This window comes from Oncorhynchus tshawytscha, linkage group LG05 (genome assembly GCF_018296145.1).
Source record: "Oncorhynchus tshawytscha isolate Ot180627B linkage group LG05, Otsh_v2.0, whole genome shotgun sequence".
NCBI classification, from domain to species: domain Eukaryota; kingdom Metazoa; phylum Chordata; class Actinopteri; order Salmoniformes; family Salmonidae; genus Oncorhynchus; species Oncorhynchus tshawytscha.
In genome coordinates, this window is record NC_056433.1 from 32,885,140 (window position 1) to 32,903,234 (window position 18,095).

Below are 18,095 nucleotides of genomic sequence, written 5' to 3' on the forward strand. Positions count from 1 at the left end.
CCCCGATCTCCGCCCCCTGTACCTCCATCTTTTCTTCACGCAAATGATGGGGATTTGGGGCCTAGTCTCAGAGAAACAGTATATCCTTCGTGTCGGACTCATTAAAGAAAAAAATCTTTGTTCAGTTCGAGGTAGGTAATCGCTTTTCTGATATCCAGAAGCTTTTTTCAGTCACAAGAGATGGAAGCAGCAACATTATGTACAAAATAAGTTACGGACAATGCGGAAAAACACAGAAAATAGCACAGTTGGTTAGTGTTGACACAAATACTATTTTCTTTTAATTAAATATTTTTTCTATTACATGGTGCCTGCATGGTACCTTTTATAAGATACAAAACATAAACTATCATTGCATTTGAGTTGTCTTACACACATCGTTTTCACATTCAAATCATACTTGAGATGTGACCCAGAAAAAGTCCCTACATTTTTTATTATAGTTTTCATACAATAGCCACACATTTTGCTTTCATTTGTTTGTTATTTAAGCATGTCCTTAATTGTTTATTGTACCTTTTATTATTATTATTACTGCTACTACTACCACTATTGGTACCAATCGAGTTTGACTTTGCATTAGAATTAACATTAGCATTGTTAGCTTTCTCATTAACATCATAGTATTGGCATTTGTGTTTTACCTGAATCTCCTGAATCTCTTCTTGATTCAATCAATGAGTGTCTTCGTAAGTAAGTAGCCTTGAGAGCCGGAACGACTCGTAGGCGCAAGAGCCTATATCCTGTTTCTTTAGCACAAGGCAGCTTATGTACAAGTACACTGCCCGGACAGGGCGCTAGTCTATCGCAAGGCCATTTTATGAAAAGCAAGTAATCAAATCCTCATGAGATGCTGATCCGCAGCAAGGCAAACAAGTGATAAATCTTTGTTGCCAGCAGATAGGATTAAACACAGTAATACATATCCCTTACAAGTATGCCTACACCATTCCTGGTCTTTTTTTTAGGTGTACACCAAGGTCATTATAGTCATCTAAAACTGAAACTAAAACTAAAAAATAATCATAATAAATAAATCATTTAAGAAACCCGTTTGAAAAATGAAAACTATAATGAAACTATTGTCTTTGTTTCCAAAACTAAATAAAATAAAGAGCATCATAAATTATGTTCAGTTTTAGTGTTTTCCCTTAACATTGGGCAAAAATCTAATGAGGTTTTGAAGTTTTTTTCAAAAGTATTTTCAAGCTTCCAGGATATTGTGATGTTTCAAACAGGCCTAACTCATGCATCACTGTCACTAGCTACAGTATCTAGTCTAGACAGACAGGTTACCTCGCACAATGTAACAATGTTCCAGCCAATGAGATATGTGTGTATATATGTATGTGTGTATATATATATATATATATATATAGTTTTTTTAACCTTTATTTAACTAGGCAATAGAGACTGCAATATTGTAACTGTCCCATTATGGCGTCTAACCTCGTCCTCAAACACGAATTGCTGGCGCATAGAGCCTGTTAACAGCGAGGGACTGTTAGGGACTAGGGCTGTTATGGTGACTGTATCACCGCCACACCTGCGGTCACGAGTCATGAAAGCAGTCAAATTCCAAGTGCATAGATAACATGTATTTTTTCCCGCTGCCCCTGTTTTGAGACAGGTGCATGATAATAGTCCATAATAAATCCAAACAAATTTCACACATATATTACTTAGTATATGTAAAGACAAGATGAAATCAACAACAGTCTGATGGGTGACAATATTATCCCATCACTTGTGAATGTTATATTATCCCTTGTGAATGATGCCCATTTTTTTCAAATCATAGTCACACACCTCATGTAGCCCAGCCCATAGGCCTATATGTTTGGATAAGGTTTGTAATCACAACTAAAGTTGCCAAATAACTTCTTAAAATGAATCACATGAATATTCTTTACAATGGGTGTGGAGCCTAACTGGCATACAGTGCATTCGGAAAGTTTTCAGACCTCTTGACTTTTTCCACATTTTGTTACACTACAGCCTTATTTTAAAACGGATTAAATAAATGTTTTTCCTCATCAATTTACACACAATACCTCATAATGAAAAAGCAAAAACAGGTTTACCTTATTTACATATGTATTTAGACCCTTTGCTATGAGACTCGAAATTGAGCTCAGGTGCATCCTGTTTCCATTGACCATACTTGAGATGTTTACAACATGATCGTAGTCCACCTGTGGTAAATTCTATTGATTGGACATGATTTGGAAAGGCACACACCTGTCTATATAAGGTCCCACAGTTGACAGTGCATGTCAGAGCAAAAACCAAACCATGAGGTCAAGGGAATTGTCCGTAGAGCTCTGAGACAGGATTGTGTCGAGGCGCAGATCTGGGGAAGGGTACCAAAAAATGTCTGCAGTATTGAAGGTCCCCAAGAACACAGTGGCCTCCATTATTCTTAAATGGAAGCCACTAAGACTCTTCCTAGAGCTGGCCGCCCGGCCAAACTGGGCAATCAGGGGAGAAAGGCCTTGTGCAGGGAGGTGACCAAGAACCCGATGGTCACTCTGACAGAGCTCCAGAGTTCCTCTGTGGAGATGGGAGAACCTTCCAAGAAGGACAACCATCTGTGCAGCACTCCTCCAATCAGGCCTTTATGGTAGAGTGGCCAGACGTAAGCCAATCCTCAGTAACAGGCACATGACAGCCCGCTTGCAGTTTGCCGAAAGGCACCTAAAGAAGTTATGAGAAAACAAGATTCTCTGGTCTGATGAAATTAATGCAAAGTGGCACGTCTGGAGGAAACCTGGCACTATCCCTATGGTGAAGCATGGAGGTGGCATAATCATGCTGTGTGGATGTTTTTCAGTGGCAGGGACTGGGAGACTAGTCAGGATCAAGGAAATATGAATAGGAGCAAAGTACAGAGAAATCCTTGATGATAATCTGCTCTCAAAACCTGCTCATAGGACCTCACGCTGAATGTCCTTGAGTGGCCCAGCCAGAGCCTAGACTTGAACATCTCTGGAGAGACGTGAAAATAGCTGTGCAGCGACGCTCCGCACCCAACTTGACAGAGCTTGAGAGGATCTGCAGAGAAGAATGGGAGAAACTCCCCAAATACAGGGGTACCAAGCTTGTAGCGTCATACCCAAGAAGACTCGAGGCTGTAATCTCTGCCAGCGGTGCTTCAACAAAGTACTGATTAAAGGGTCTGAATACTTATGTAAATGTGATATTTCAGTTTTTATATTTAATACATGTGCAAACATTTCAAAAAAACTGTTTTTGCTTTGTCGTTAAGGGGTAGTGTGTGTAAATTGATGAATATTTTTTACATTTATTATTATTTTAGAATAAGACTTACAAAATGTTACAAAATGTGGAAAAAGCCCAGTGGTCTGAATACTTTCCCGAATCCACTATACACATCTTTATTGAACACCTTATCCGGTGATGTCACAACCTGTTATGCTTGTTGCCCTAGCGTCAACATCCCAGCCGGACACAAAAAAGTAGCTAGCTAGTGAGATGGAGAACACTGAGGTTATTTTTAATGAGGACATTTTGCAAGTGGCTAGTTCTATCTATCTTCACTAAAAGCACTGCAAAGGTTTTGCTTGTAAACTTTGGTTTCAAATCGTAACGTTCTGAGAAAGAGTTTGATATTTCAGGATTGGCCCGCATACCCAAACTCGTGATTTGTTGGGAGAGTTGTCTGTCTGCATTTTCCAAAATGTCCAAGAGAATCCAACATCCCCCCCCCAGAACTATTGCTGTTGCTCTATTGTAGGTTTGGAATTTCCAAGACTACTAGCTATCACTAGCTAACGGGGAAAAATAGAACCTAAAACACATACATGGCTACTAGCCTCGCATGCATTAGCTTCCTAACACTAAAACTGAAACTAAATCATATATATCAAACTAAAACTGAATAAAAACAAAAAAATCATGTTGGAAAACTAACTAAAACGTAACTGAATAAAAAATCATAGAAATAAAAACTAATATAGAAACAAAACTATAATAACCTTGGTGTACATTCATTACAGATTGGAAAATGTGTTTTCATTTCAACACTTTATAACGTCTGCAAAGCGAACTAGCTACTGTGTGAACATTGTTGTAAACCTGAAGCTTTGTTGGTGATGCAAAGCAAATAATCACTTTTGCCTGCATCTTTATACTGTTCTTAAACAACATTGTTTTTGAATTTGCATTAACTTTACACTGCTACTCACTGCTACCTAGGACTTGATAGAACAGAAGATATGAATCTACAAGTGACACAGAGAAGTGGATAATCTGAAGAGTATCCACAGCGCAGTACTACAGTGCAGAAGCAAAGATTAGGGAGGTTTTCTCAAGTACATTGTACATTGTTGAAACAATTATCCAGCCCATTGATTTGTAAAGGTTTGTTGTTATTTACCATACACGAATGGTTAGTCCACTTTGCATCCATGGGGGCATCACCACTGTATGTATATATGTATGTGACTATGGAAAACATGGTTGTTTTTCTTCATTCAACTGAAAGAGGACCCAAATCACCAGATCTTTGGCTCAGAAAACCGACAGTAGTGGAGTCAGCTGGACCATAACGGACTGTTGTCATCCTCGAACCTGTCCTCTATCCAACCATCTATCCATCTTTCCCTCCGTCCATTCATTAATCCACTCCATTCACTTTGGCAAAGCACCTATCATATGCAGTACAATTAGCATACAGTCTAATATACACTCTTAGAAAAAAGGGTTCCAAATGGGTTTTTCAGCTGTCCCCATAAGAAAACCCTTTTTTGGTTCCAGGTAGCTCTTTTGGGTTCCATGTAGAACCCTATGTGGAAAGGATTCTATGTTCTCCTATGGTGACCCTTTAGGTTCTAGATAGGATCTTTTTTTTCTGAGTGTACCATTAGTTGAATTTCTGTAGTATTCATTTGACACTTTTTGTAAGAAAAGCAATACTTTCCTGCTCTTTTGGACTTTTTTTTGTGAAGGTTAGGAACAAATGACATGTATTTTATTGTGTATGTAGGTCTGTGCAGTGTTTTATTATTCACCATTTCTCTCATCTGAATTGGTCCCATTAATTCAGCATGATGAATACCCATAGCCCACTGCTCGAGCTGCTGCCCCCCCATGCTCATGTTGCTTGTCAGTCATCCCATAACATTACACCAGAACCATCCTGACCTTAGAAAGATAACCTTCCCTCCAGCCTTACCGCCAGTCATAGTTCCACGGCTATGGCAGGGGACTGCCAATGGCTCGAATGGAGGGAGGTGAATGGACCACCAGGAAACTAACAAAAAAGGTCTGAGAGTTCCTCTGGACAGAGAAAAGGAGTCAAAGGCAGACTGACCAATCAGAATATGCTAGACAGAACAAATACAAGATATTGTATAAGAAATACTTTTCATTAAGTTGCCTTTATACCATACCATGTAGCTAACCTGTAACTATTTACGAGAGTGTGATTTTACTTTGCACTGATACACTAACTATAGACACGCCTGTAGACAATGAGTTAATTAAATATATAATTAATTGCAACGGTGTAGTTAAAGCTAGCTACTGTAATTACACATAGAAATTGAAATCGATCAACATTTTATCCTTGCCACTTGATGTTATGTAATAAGGAAGGTCATGGGAAATGAAGAACACAATTTCCCCCACAAGAAAATGGTAGATTTACTGTAAATGTTTCATGACCTTTTTGGTTAAAGAAATGAGATACTTGTTTTATGAATTCACGCCCTCGTACGAAGATTAAAATGATGAACATTTCACCCAAAATGTAAACCTTTCAGCTAAGTTAATATGAGGCGCTGTTCAGTAGGCACCACAGCATGTGTTGACCATGTTGTGTTAGCTGCCCCTGGGAGTATGAGACTGACTGACCGACCGACCGACCGACAGATAGATTAATAGACAGATAGAGAAATGAGATCCTTTGTTGCGACTTCCAGGCTACCTTTCTGTGGTGTAAATGAGCTACTCGGTCTCTGTCCTCGCAGGCCCGCTTTGTCTAATTTGCTCTATCGCCTTGCGGTCTGATCCTCATGGCCCCCTCTAGATCGAAACACAACTGCAACTTCTTGACAGATCTTGTTCCAATTCAATTTCATGTTAATGTGGTGTTTGCCTGGTGGACTAGTTAATTGAATGTTTGATTTATATGTCTGTCTTCATTCTCTTTATTTGTCCTCCCTCTAACATATTTTTCTGTTGTTTAGTCAACTCCATTTGTAATCGTCATTATAAGTTGTTGTTTTTGTACACATCTATTTAGTCCCTCTCTTCTTTTATATTTTATTTTCTCATTCTCATTTAACTTTTTGTAGATGCCTCATTACCTATAATCTACCTCTGAGTTTATTTGTATATTTACTCATGTATTTCTTTGTATCTGATTTTGATTTATTTCATTTTTAAAAAATGTAACCTTTATTTAACCAGGCAAGTCAGTTAAGAACCAATTCTTATTTGCAATGACAGCCTACCAGGGAACAGTGGGTTAGCTGCCTTGTTCAGGGGCAGAACGACATAATTTTTACCTTGTCAGCTCAGGGATTCGATCCAGCAACCTTTCGGCGACTGGCCCAATGCTCAAACCACTTGGCTACCTGCCTCCCCTGATTATGTTAATTAGCCCGCCTCATCTCTTGTGTTTACTTTCTCATGTTTGCCTATTTGTCTATGTGGTGCGCATCAGGGCATAGTTTTATGTACTACAAGATTATTAGATGATACCGCATGTTTTCTCTCCGCTGTGTAATCATGACTGTTCAGCACAGTCTAATACCTGTGGTTCCACCAGTCATAACTGAAAACCATCTCTGACACTGCTGTGTGAATGTTCTTGTTGTGGATGGGAACACAGCAAACGTTGAAAACGGTGGACCATCCCAACACTGTAATGTCCACGTCTTTGTTCGTCGTTGATTGACCAAATATCACGATCAATTAGAAGAAACGTATGTGTATATCATGTGTATATCATGTCTGTGACTCTCGCTTGACTGTGATCCTGATACCAGTGTTGGCCTGAGGCATGGTAGGTACTGTTATAGTCAGATGAACTATATGTGGAGGAGTCTCTCCTGTCCCTCCATTTCCCTTACTAACTTGTGTTGCCTACTATTTTCAGGTATCCAGTTTCGCCTCCCTTCTTCCTGCAGTGTGGACCGAGCCAATCCACCTCCAGGTAAAAAAGAAGTCCTCATCACCTTTACCAACATTGCGAAACCCTCAGTCTTTGAATTAAGGGTGACCCGAGGAACCCTGGAGTTTCTCAAGGAACCATTGCAGTCAATAGGTTCATATTGACACATTTTGGTTAATTGAGAGTTCTTGGAGGAACCTTTTAATGATTCAGTGTAGCAAAGAGTTCCTGGAGGGACCTTTTTGCTGGTGCGTGTGGAACACTTTGAATTTATGGTAAATCTGTAGATAGTCTGCTCTACAGACTATCAGTGACATTTATCTATCTACAAACCCTAGCTCTAACCCTAACCTTAAACCTTATCCTAGCACAAAACTTAACCCTAACCCTCATTCTAAACCTAACCTTAAACCTTATCCTAGCACAAAACTTAACCCTAACCCTCATTCTAAACCTAACCTTAAACCTTATCCTAGCACAAAACTTAACCCTAACCCTCATTCTAAACCTAACCTTAAACCTTATCCTAGCACAAAACTTAACCCTAACCCTCATTCTGAACCTAACCCTAACTGTAACCTTAGTAATCAGCTGTTTATCAACAGATAGTATGACCATCTGTAGAGCATCTCACGGGTGACCAAATAAATCTTCACGCCACGCCAATAAGCAACCCCTCCAATCTTCTGAGAGGCCCTTCCCATCACTAAAAAAGGTTCCAGTTTGAACCTTTACACAGGGGTTCCTCGATTAACCTTTTTAGAGGGGTTCCTCAATTAACCTTTTTGAACCAACAGTGGCAATCTTTTGAACCCCAAAGGGTTCTTCAAGGCTCCTTTATTTCTTAGAGTGCCGTGTAAGGAGAGGCCTATGACAGACACGTCATCTCCTTTCAAGGAGCTCTCTAACCCAGACTCTTTGACTGACCCCAGCAACTCCATCTACAGCCTTTCCCACCGGCTGTTGGCTATAACACACCACCCGAATATAGAGAGAGACTCGCACAGCTCCTGCCTGTCAAGCTGCAGTGCAAGGTCCCCAGGCACACAGGGTTTGTCTGTCTGCTTTCTGTAGGGAGGCAATATGGCGTCTCTTGCTGGATACAATTGTTGTGCTTTTTCAAAAGAGGCTGTTGCCTACAGAGTATTCAAATCCACTCAGATTGAATAGGAGGCTGTTTATTAAAAAGTCTTGAGTTTCACACTTCTTGAGTGGCTTTGAAGCTGCACACCATTAAAGCTCAGGGATAGAAATGTAAAGTTGAACGCTGTCTATGACTGCGTCACCCATCCTACTCAATTTGGTATCCCACCGACGACAACAAAAAATACAACCCTTTCAAGATGGAATAAATCCATCTAAAGTGAGAGTATATGCAGAGTTGTACCACATCTAATGACTAATTAGATCCATCAAATGATGTGCTTGTTAAAATTGTAAATGGATTAAGTTCAAGTTATCCCTGATTTTATACGAGTAGTATAATTATGTCAAAGATGTGTCAATCAGCTGCCGACAATGTGTGTGTGTGTGTGTGTGTGTGTGTGTGTGTGTGTGTGTGTGTATGTGTGACCTTAAAAGGACTAGGGAGGTTTTTTCAATATTTTTCTGAATGGGTGAATGTTTCAGTGGGTGGATGAACACATGAACAAATGAATGCCTGAATAAATATACCTGAGGACTATTGAGTTCCCCAGTTACACAACCTATTTGTGATGAAGTCTATTTTTGACACCGCAATGAATCACAGACTTTTTTTTTCTCCCTCAATGACTCATCCAACAGTTTCATAAAATAGTGGTTTCGTAATTCTGCATGTCAATGTGCACAGGGCCATCGGCATGCTGCAGTCTTTTTGTAACTGGTGTGTTTAATGATGCATGCAGTATCTGGGACTCCAGTACAAGAACTCCCATGAGCTGTTCCTTTTATCCTGTTAACTGTCATTATTTGTAGTACTGTATTCTGGATGTGCTGAAAATTGTGCTGTTATTAAGAGAGAGGTTTGGAACTCTCTTTCCTATTGGTCTATTAACTAATTTACCGCATGGTGGTGTCACCATGGAAGGCCAAAACTCCCTCCCACCAAAACAGGCAGAAATGTCAGGCAGTCTGTTCAAACAGGTCTTACACTAAAATAGTATTATCATAATTTTCACAACTTCATAGTATTATTCCAACCTCATCGTGTGGAAATATATATAAAACACAGGATTTTGTTTTACTTCATTGGGCTTTTAATATATTTCTTCACGACTAAATTAGCCTGGTTATAATTCATAAGGAATCTGGTAGAAACACCTTCTGACCTTTTGTCTAACATAGCTTGTTAGATATAACTATGTTTTTTTTAAACAATTATATGAGGCTATCAGAATTAGAAGTTCATATCAAGCTACTGCATTTAATATCATTGAAGCAATGGTACTCTACCTGTTTGAGCCCAGCCTCTGAAGTAGGCATACTGTAGCTCCTTGCTGCTAGCCCTTTTCTGCTGTGAGGTCCATCTGGATTAAGATCACATTCTCATTTGCACTTGAAAGAAGGGTTGCTACCCATAATCCTCCACTGCACAGAAGGAGCTATAGCCTGTAAACACTGGGCTTATTAACCAAAAAGAAGCATCAGTGTCGAGTGTTCATCTCTGTGGCAGTAAAAATAAAAAATAAATATTTTTTAAATCCTCTCAGAGTTTCCCCTTTCTTCTGTTCTGTGTCCCCAGTGTCCTTGTGATGCATTTAACATAATCCCCTCATCACTCCGCCATTCACTTTCATCACTCACTGTAGTAGCATACGTACTCAGGTGCACTGGGCCGCCTTCCTGTGAGAACTCTCGCCCCATCTTTCACTATTATATTATCGTCCTCCATTCTCTCCCCTTCAAAACCTCTGCTTTACAATAACTCCTCTTCCTCTCCCTCCTCTCCCTGCTTGCTCTCCAGCGGTGACGCACACGCCTAGCTATAAGGCAAAGACGCCCCCGCCGGTGCCACCTCGCGCCACCTCCAAGCCCCTCATCTCGGTGACGGCCCAGAGCAGCACAGATTCCACCCAGGATGCCTACCACGAGGGAAGGCACCCGCGGGGGAGTATCCTGTGGGCGCCGGACGGTCTGGGCGGCTCGGGTCGAAACCTCTACAACTCCACCGACAGCCTGGACAGTGCCAAGGCGGTGACGTTGGCCATGGAGACGGCGGCGGGCAAGCGGCACGCCTCCACGGGCAGCCACAGCTCCGTGCAGACGTGTGACAAGGCGGTGCTCGTGTCCAAGGCTGAGGAATACCTCAAAACACCACGCTCTTCCATAGGGATTCAGGCAAGACAAGTTCATTCATACACACATATGCTCATACACACACACATTATGCTTATATACACACACACACAGGACGTGAATCCTTTCTCACAACAGCACATTGTGCCTGCAGTGATGCGCACTAACACACCGCCAGTCACTGTCTCCACTCCCCATGACAGCTGATGTTAGACAAAGACACACGCAAACATACGCGCACACATGCACATTCATTAAAAACCGTTCACACCGAGAAGTATATCATATATTATAACGACGATCTCGCTCTTGCTGCGGGTGATTCCCTGATCCACCTCTACGCAGACGACACCATTCTGTATACATCTGGTGTTAACTAACCTCCAAACGAGCTTCAATGCCATACAACACTCCTTCTGTGGCCTTCAAATGCTCTTTAAATAGTATTAAAACCAAATGCATGCTTTTCAACCGTTCGCTGCCCGCACCCACCCGCCCGACTAGCATCACTACTCTGACTTAGAATGTGTGGACAACTACAAATACCTAGGTGTCTGGCTAGACTCTAAATTCTCCTTCCAGACTCATAATAAACATCTCCAATCCAAAATTAAATCTAGAATCGGCTTCCTATTTTGCAACAAAGCCTCCTTCACTCACGCAGACAAACATACCCTCGTAAAACTGACTATCCTTCCGATCCTCGACTTCGGCGATGTCATTTACAAAATAGCTTCCAATACTCTACTCAGCAAACTGGATGCAGTCTATCACAGTGCCATCCGTTTTGTCACCAAAGCCCCTTATACCACCCACCACTGCTACCTGTATGCTCTAGTTGTCTGGCCCTCGCTACATATTCGTTGCCAGACCCACTGGCTCCAGGTCATCTATAAGTATATGCTAGGTAAAGCTCCACCTTATCTCAGCTCACTGGTCACGATAACAACACCCACCCGTAGCACACGCTCCAGCAGGTACAGTGAGGGGGGAAAGTATGTAATCCCCTGCTGATTTTGTATGTTTGCCCACTGACAAAGAAATGATCAGTCTATAATTTTAATGGTAGGTTTATTTGAACAGTGAGAGACAGAATAACAACAAAAGAATCCAGAGAAACGCATGTCAAAAATGTTATAAAATTAGGGAAATAATTATTTGACCCCCTCTCAATCAGAAAGATTTCTGGCTCGCAGGTGTCTTTTATATAGGTAACGAGCTGAGATTAGGAGCACACTCTTAAAGGGAGTGCTCCTAATCTCAGCTTGTTACCTGTATAAAGACACCTGTCCACAGAAGCAGTCAATCAATGAGATTCCAAACTCTCCACCAATGGCCAAGACCAACGAGCTCTCCAAGGATGTCAGGGACAAGATTGTAGACATACACAAGGCTGGAATGGGCTACAAGACCATCACCAAGCAGCTTGGTGAGAAGGTGACAACAGTTGGTGCGATTATTCGCAAATGGAAGAAGCACAAAAGAACTGTCAATCTCCCTCGGCCTGGGGCTCCACGCAAGATCTCACCTCGTGGAGTTGCAATGATCATGAGAACGGTGAGGAATCAGCCCAGAATTACACGGGAGGATCTTGTCAATGATCTCAAGGCATCTGGGACCATAGTCACCAAGAAAACAATTGGTAACACACTACGCCGTGAAGGACTGAAATCCTGCAGCGTCGGCAAGGTCCCCCCTGCTCTAGAAAGCACATGTACATGCCCGTCTGAAGTTTGCCAATGAACATCTGAATGATTCAGAGGACAACTGGATGAAAGTGTTGTGGTCAGATGAGACCAAAATGGAGCTCTTTGGCATCAACTCAACTCGCCGTGTTTGGAGGAGAAGGAATGCTGCCTATGACCCCAAGAATACCATCCCCACTGTCAAACATGGAGGTGGAAACATTTTGCTTTGGGGGTGTTTTTCTGCTAAGGGGACAGGATAACTTCACCGCATCAAAGGGTCGATGGACTGGGCCATGTACCGTCAAATCTTGGGTGAGGACCTCCTTCCCTCAGCCAGGGCATGGAAAATGGGTCGTGGATAGGTATTCCAGCATGACAATGACCCAAAACACACGGCCAACGCAACAAAGGAGTGGCTCAGGAAGAAGCACATTAAGGTCCTGGAGTGGTCTAGCCAGTCTCCAGACCTTAAAGCAATAGAAAATCTGTGGAGGGGGCTGAAGGTACGAGTTGCCAAACGTCAGCCTCGAAACCTTAATGACTTGGAGAAGATCTACAAAGAGTAGTTGGACAAAATCCCTCCTAAGATGTGTGCAAACCTGGTGGCCAACTACAAGAAATGTCTGACCTCTGTGATTGCCAACAAGGGTTTTGCCACCAAGTACTAAGTCATTTTTTGTAGAGGGGTCAAATACTTATTTCCCTCATTAAAATGCAAATCAATTTATAACATTTTTGACATGCGTTTTTCTGGATTTGTTTGTTGTTATTCTGTCTCTCACTGTTCAAAATAACCTACCATTAAAATTATAGACTGATAATTTCTTTGTCAGTGGGCAAACGTACAAAATCAGCAGGGGATCAAATACTTTTTTTCCCTCACTGTATATCTCACTGGTCGTTCCCAAAGCCAACACCTCCTTTGGCCGCCTTTCCTTCCAGTTCTCTGCTGCCAATGACTGGAACTAATTGCAAAAATCGCTGAAGCTGGAGACTTATATTTCCCTCACTAACTTTAAACATCAGCTATCTGAGCAGCTTACCGATCGCTGCAGCTGTACATAGACCATCTGTAAATAGCCCACCCAATCTACCTACCTCATCCCCATATTGTTTTTATTTACTTTTCTGCTCTTTTGCACACCAGTATTTCTACTTGCACATCATCATCTGCTCATCTATCACTCCAGTGTTAATTTGCTAAACTGTAATTACTTCGCTACTATGGCCTATTTATTGCCTTACCACCTCACGCCATTTGAACACACCGTATATAGACATTCTTTTTTTTCTATTGTGTTATTGACTGTACGCTTGTTTATTCCATGTGTAACTCTGAATACGCTGATACGGTGTGCGAGTTCATTAGAACGTGCGTTGAAGATGTCGTTCCCATAGCAACGATTAAAACATTCCCTAACCAGAAACCGTGGATTGATGGCAGCATTCGTGTGAAACTGAAGGCACGAACCACTGCTTTTAATCAGGGCAAGGTGTCTGGTAACATGGCTGAATACAAACAGTGCAGCTATTCCCTCCGCAAGGCTATCAAACAAGCTAAGCGCCAGTACAGAGACAAAGTAGAATCTCAATTCAACGGCTCAGACACAAGAGGTATGTGGCAGGGTCTACAGTCAATCACGGACTACAGGAAGAAACCCAGCCCAGTCACGGACCAGGATGTCTTGCTCCCAGGCAGACTAAATAACTTTTTGCCCGCTTTGAGGACAATACAGTGCCACTGACACGGCCTGCAACGGAAACATGCGGTCTCTCCTTCACTGCAGCCGAAGTGAGTAAGACATTTAAACGTGTTAACCCTCGCAAGGCTGCAGGCCCAGACGGCATCCCCAGCCGCGCCCTCAGAGCATGCGCAGACCAGCTGGCCGGTGTGTTTACGGACATATTCAATCAATCCCTATACCAGTCTGCTGTTCCCACATGCTTCAAGAGGGCCACCATTGTTCCTGTTCCCAAGAAAGCTAAGGTAACTGAGCTAAACGACTACCGCCCGTAGCACTCACATCCGTCATCATGAAGTGCTTTGAGAGACTAGTCAAGGACCATATCACCTCCACCCTACCTGACACCCTTGACCCACTCCAATTTGCTTACCGCCCAAATAGGTCCACAGACGATGCAATCTCAACCACACTGCACACTGCCCTAACCCATCTGGACAAGAGGAATACCTATGTGAGAATGCTGTTCATCGACTACAGCTCGGCATTCAACACCATAGTACCCTCCAAGCTCGTCATCAAGCTCGAGACCCTGGGTCTCGACCCCGCCCTGTGCAACTGGGTACTGGACTTCCTGACGGGCCGCCCCAGGTGGTGAGGGTAGGCAACAACATCTCCTCCCCGCTGATCCTCAACACTGGGGCCCCACAAGGGTGCGTTCTGAGCCCTCTCCTGTACTCCCTGTTCACCCACGACTGCGTGGCCATGCACGCCTCCAACTCAATCATCAAGTTTGCGGACGACACAACAGTGGTAGGCTTGATTACCAACAACGACGAGACGGCCTACAGGGAGGAGGTGAGGGCCCTCGGAGTGTGGTGTCAGGAAAATAACCTCACACTCAACGTCAACAAAACTAAGGAGATGATTGTGGACTTCAGGAAACAGCAGAGGGAACACCCCCCATCCACATCGATGGAACAGTCGTGGAGAGGGTAGCAAGTTTTAAGTTCCTCGGCATACACATCACAGACAAACTGAATTGGTCCACTCACACAGACACCATCGTGAGGAAGGCGCAGCAGCGCCTCTTCAACCTCAGGAGGCTGAAGAAATTCGGCTTGTCACCAAAAGCACTCACAAACTTCTACAGATGCACAATCGAGAGCATCCTGGCGGGCTGTATCACCGCCTGGTATGGCAACTGCACCGCCCTCAACCGTAAGGCTCTCCAGAGGGTAGTGAGGTCTGCACAACGCATCACCGGGGGCAAACTACCTGCCCTCCAGGACACCTACACCACCCGATGCTACAGGAAGGCCATAAAGATCATCAAGGACAACAATCAACCACCCGAGCCACTGCCTGTTCACCCCGCTGCCATCCAGAAGGCGAGGTCAGTACAGGTGCATCAAAGCTGGGACCGAGAGACTGAAAAACAGCTTCTATCTCAAGGCCATCAGACTGTTAAACAGCCACCACTAACATTGAGTGGCTACTGCCAACACACTGTCAATGACACTGACTCTACTCCAGCCACTTTAATCATGGGAATCGATGGGAAATGATGTAAATATATCACTAACCACTTTAAACAATGCTACCTTATATAATGTTACTTACCCTACATTGTTCATCTCATATGCATACGTTGATACTGTACTCTATATCATCGACTGCATCCTTATGTAATACATGTATCACTAGCCACTTTAACTATGCCACTTGGTTTACATACTTATCTCATATGTATATACTGTACTCGATATCATCTACTGTATCTTGCCTATGCTGCTCTGTACCATCACTCATTCATATATCCTATGTACATATTCTTTATCCCCTTACACTGTGTATGACAGTAGTTTTTTTTGGAATTGTTAGTTAGATTACTTGCTCGTTATTACTGCATTGTCGGAACTAGAAGCACAAGCATTTCGCTACACTCGCATTAACATCTGCTAACCATGTGTATGTGACAAATAAAATTTGATTTGATTTGATTTGTGTTGTCGTTTGTGTCGCACTGCTTTGCTTTATCTTGGCCAGGTCGCAGTTGTAAATGAGAACTTGTTCTCAACTAGCTTACCTGGTTAAATAAAGGTGAAATAAAAAATGAATACAAAAAAAAAAAAGTAGCGATCTCACACTAACCCAATGGGACCCTGACCAATAAGGATTAATGACCACACAGCTCTACAGCCACTGGCCAGCCCAGAGAGCCCAGGCAGCACTCAGCTCAATATAACACACACACACACACACACATATATCACCTCATGATGACTAATAGAGTAGAATAACATTAGACAAAAATGTTGATGATGATTGTTTATCAGTGTAATTCAATTTGATCGCGTTATCTATTTTACACTGGCAACAAATCAAACTAATGAAAGAAATGGAATTACATTTACTAATGACTCAAAGTATTTTCTGGACGACTGCCGCGGCGGCTTGTGAACATGTTTTACACATTCTCATGGCCTCTGAGTTGATATGAAACACGTTATATAGCATTAATGTGACCGTTGAAACCGCTCATTTCCCTTTCTTAAGGGGTTTCTTAAGGGGTTGATAGAAACCGATGTATCGCCACCATCGTCTTCGTCAACCTCATCATCAATGTCAGCAGAATAACCTCCAGTTCAGCACCATATTAATACAGGTCATCGCATCTGGTGTGAATAGTTATGTACTATGAAGTACTCATTGACATTATATTCCATACTCAACTTTTTCTACGTCATTATTTTTAAGCACTGTACTGTACTGTTGAAATGACTGTGTGTGTGTGTGCGTGTGTGTGTGTGCGTGTGTGTGTGTGTGCGTGTGCGTGTGCGTGTGTGTGTGTGTGTGTGTGTGTGTGTGTGTGTGTGTGTGTGTAAAGTGAGCCATGCGTTGGGGATATAGAGAGGGACCGGCCCATAAACGCCTTCACTCTCAGGGAGACAATCCTTTGCTCAGGATATAGGGGTCTCGGGACAAACACCGGCCTCTCTCAGTCTCTCGTCTCTCTGTATATACAGTGGGGCAAAAAAGTATTTAGTCAGCCACCAATTGTGCAAGTTAAATTGTGCACTTGTGCACTTAACAAAATGAGAGAGGCCTGTAATTTTCATCATAGGTACACTTCAACTATGACAGACAAAATTAGTTTTAAAAAATCCATAAAATCACATTGTAGGATTTTTAATGAATTTATTTGCAAATTATGGTGGAAAATAAGTATTTTGTCAATAACAAAAGTTTATCTCAATACTTTGTTATATACCCTTTGTTGGCAATGACAGAGGTCAAACGTTTTCTGTAAGTCTTCACAAGGTTTTCACACACTGTTGCTGGTATTTTGCCCCATTCCTCCATGCAGATCTCCTCTAGAGCAGTGATGTTTTGGGGCTGTTGCTGGGCAACACGGCCTTTCAACTCCCTCCAAAGATTTTCTATGGGGTTGAGATCTGGAGACTGGCAAGGCCACTCCAGGACCTTGAAATGCTTCTTACAAAGCCACTCCTTCATTGCCCGGGCGGTGTGTTTGGGATCATTGTCATGCTGAAAGACCCAGCCACGTTTCATCTTCAATGCCCTTGTTGATGGAAGGAGGTTTTCACTCAAAATCTCACGATACATGGCCCCATTCATTCTTTCCTTTACACGGATCAGTCGTCCTGGTCCCTGCAGAAAAACAGCCCCAAAGCATGATGTCCCCCCCATGCTTCACAGTAGATATGGTGTTCTTTGGATGCAACTCAGCATTTTTTGTCCTCCAAACACGTCGAGTTGGAGTTTTTACTAAAAAGTTCTATTTTGGTTTCATCTGACCATATGACATTCTCCCAATCTTCTTCTGGATCATCCAAATGCTCTCTAGCAAACTTCAGACGGGCCTGGACATGTACTGGCTTAAGCAGGCGGACACGTCTGGCACTGCAGGATTTGAGTCCCTGGCGGCTTAGTGTGTTACTGATGGTAGGCTTTGTTGTAACTTTGGTCCCAGCTCTCTGCAGGTCATTCACTAGGTCCCCCGTGTGGTTCCTGGATTTTTGCTCACCGTTCTTGTGATCATTTTGACCCCACGGGTGAGATCTTGTGTGGAGCCCCAGATCAAGGGAGATTATCAGTGGTCTTGTATGTCTTCCATTTCCTAATAATTGCTCCCACAGTTGATTTCTTCAAACCAAGCTGCTTACCTATTGCAGATTCAATCTTCCCAGCCTCATGCAGGTCTACAATTTTGTTTCTGGTGTCCTTTGACAGCTCTTTGGTCTTGGCCATAGTGGACTTTGGAGTGTGACTGTTTGAGGTTGT

The 18,095-nt window shown here is 42.6% G+C and overlaps 1 protein-coding gene across 1 annotated transcript in view; it reads left to right on the forward strand.

Moving 5' to 3' along the window:
• The window catches only part of LOC112251512 (disks large-associated protein 2-like), a 47,401-nt gene that overhangs the window by 28,689 nt on the left and 617 nt on the right, over window positions 1-18,095 (forward strand). The window contains exons 5-6 of the mRNA XM_024422502.2: window positions 7,127-7,183; window positions 10,086-10,459. Coding sequence (XP_024278270.1) covers window positions 7,127-7,183; window positions 10,086-10,459 — 431 coding nt within the window. The remainder of the gene's footprint in view (window positions 1-7,126; window positions 7,184-10,085; window positions 10,460-18,095) is intronic.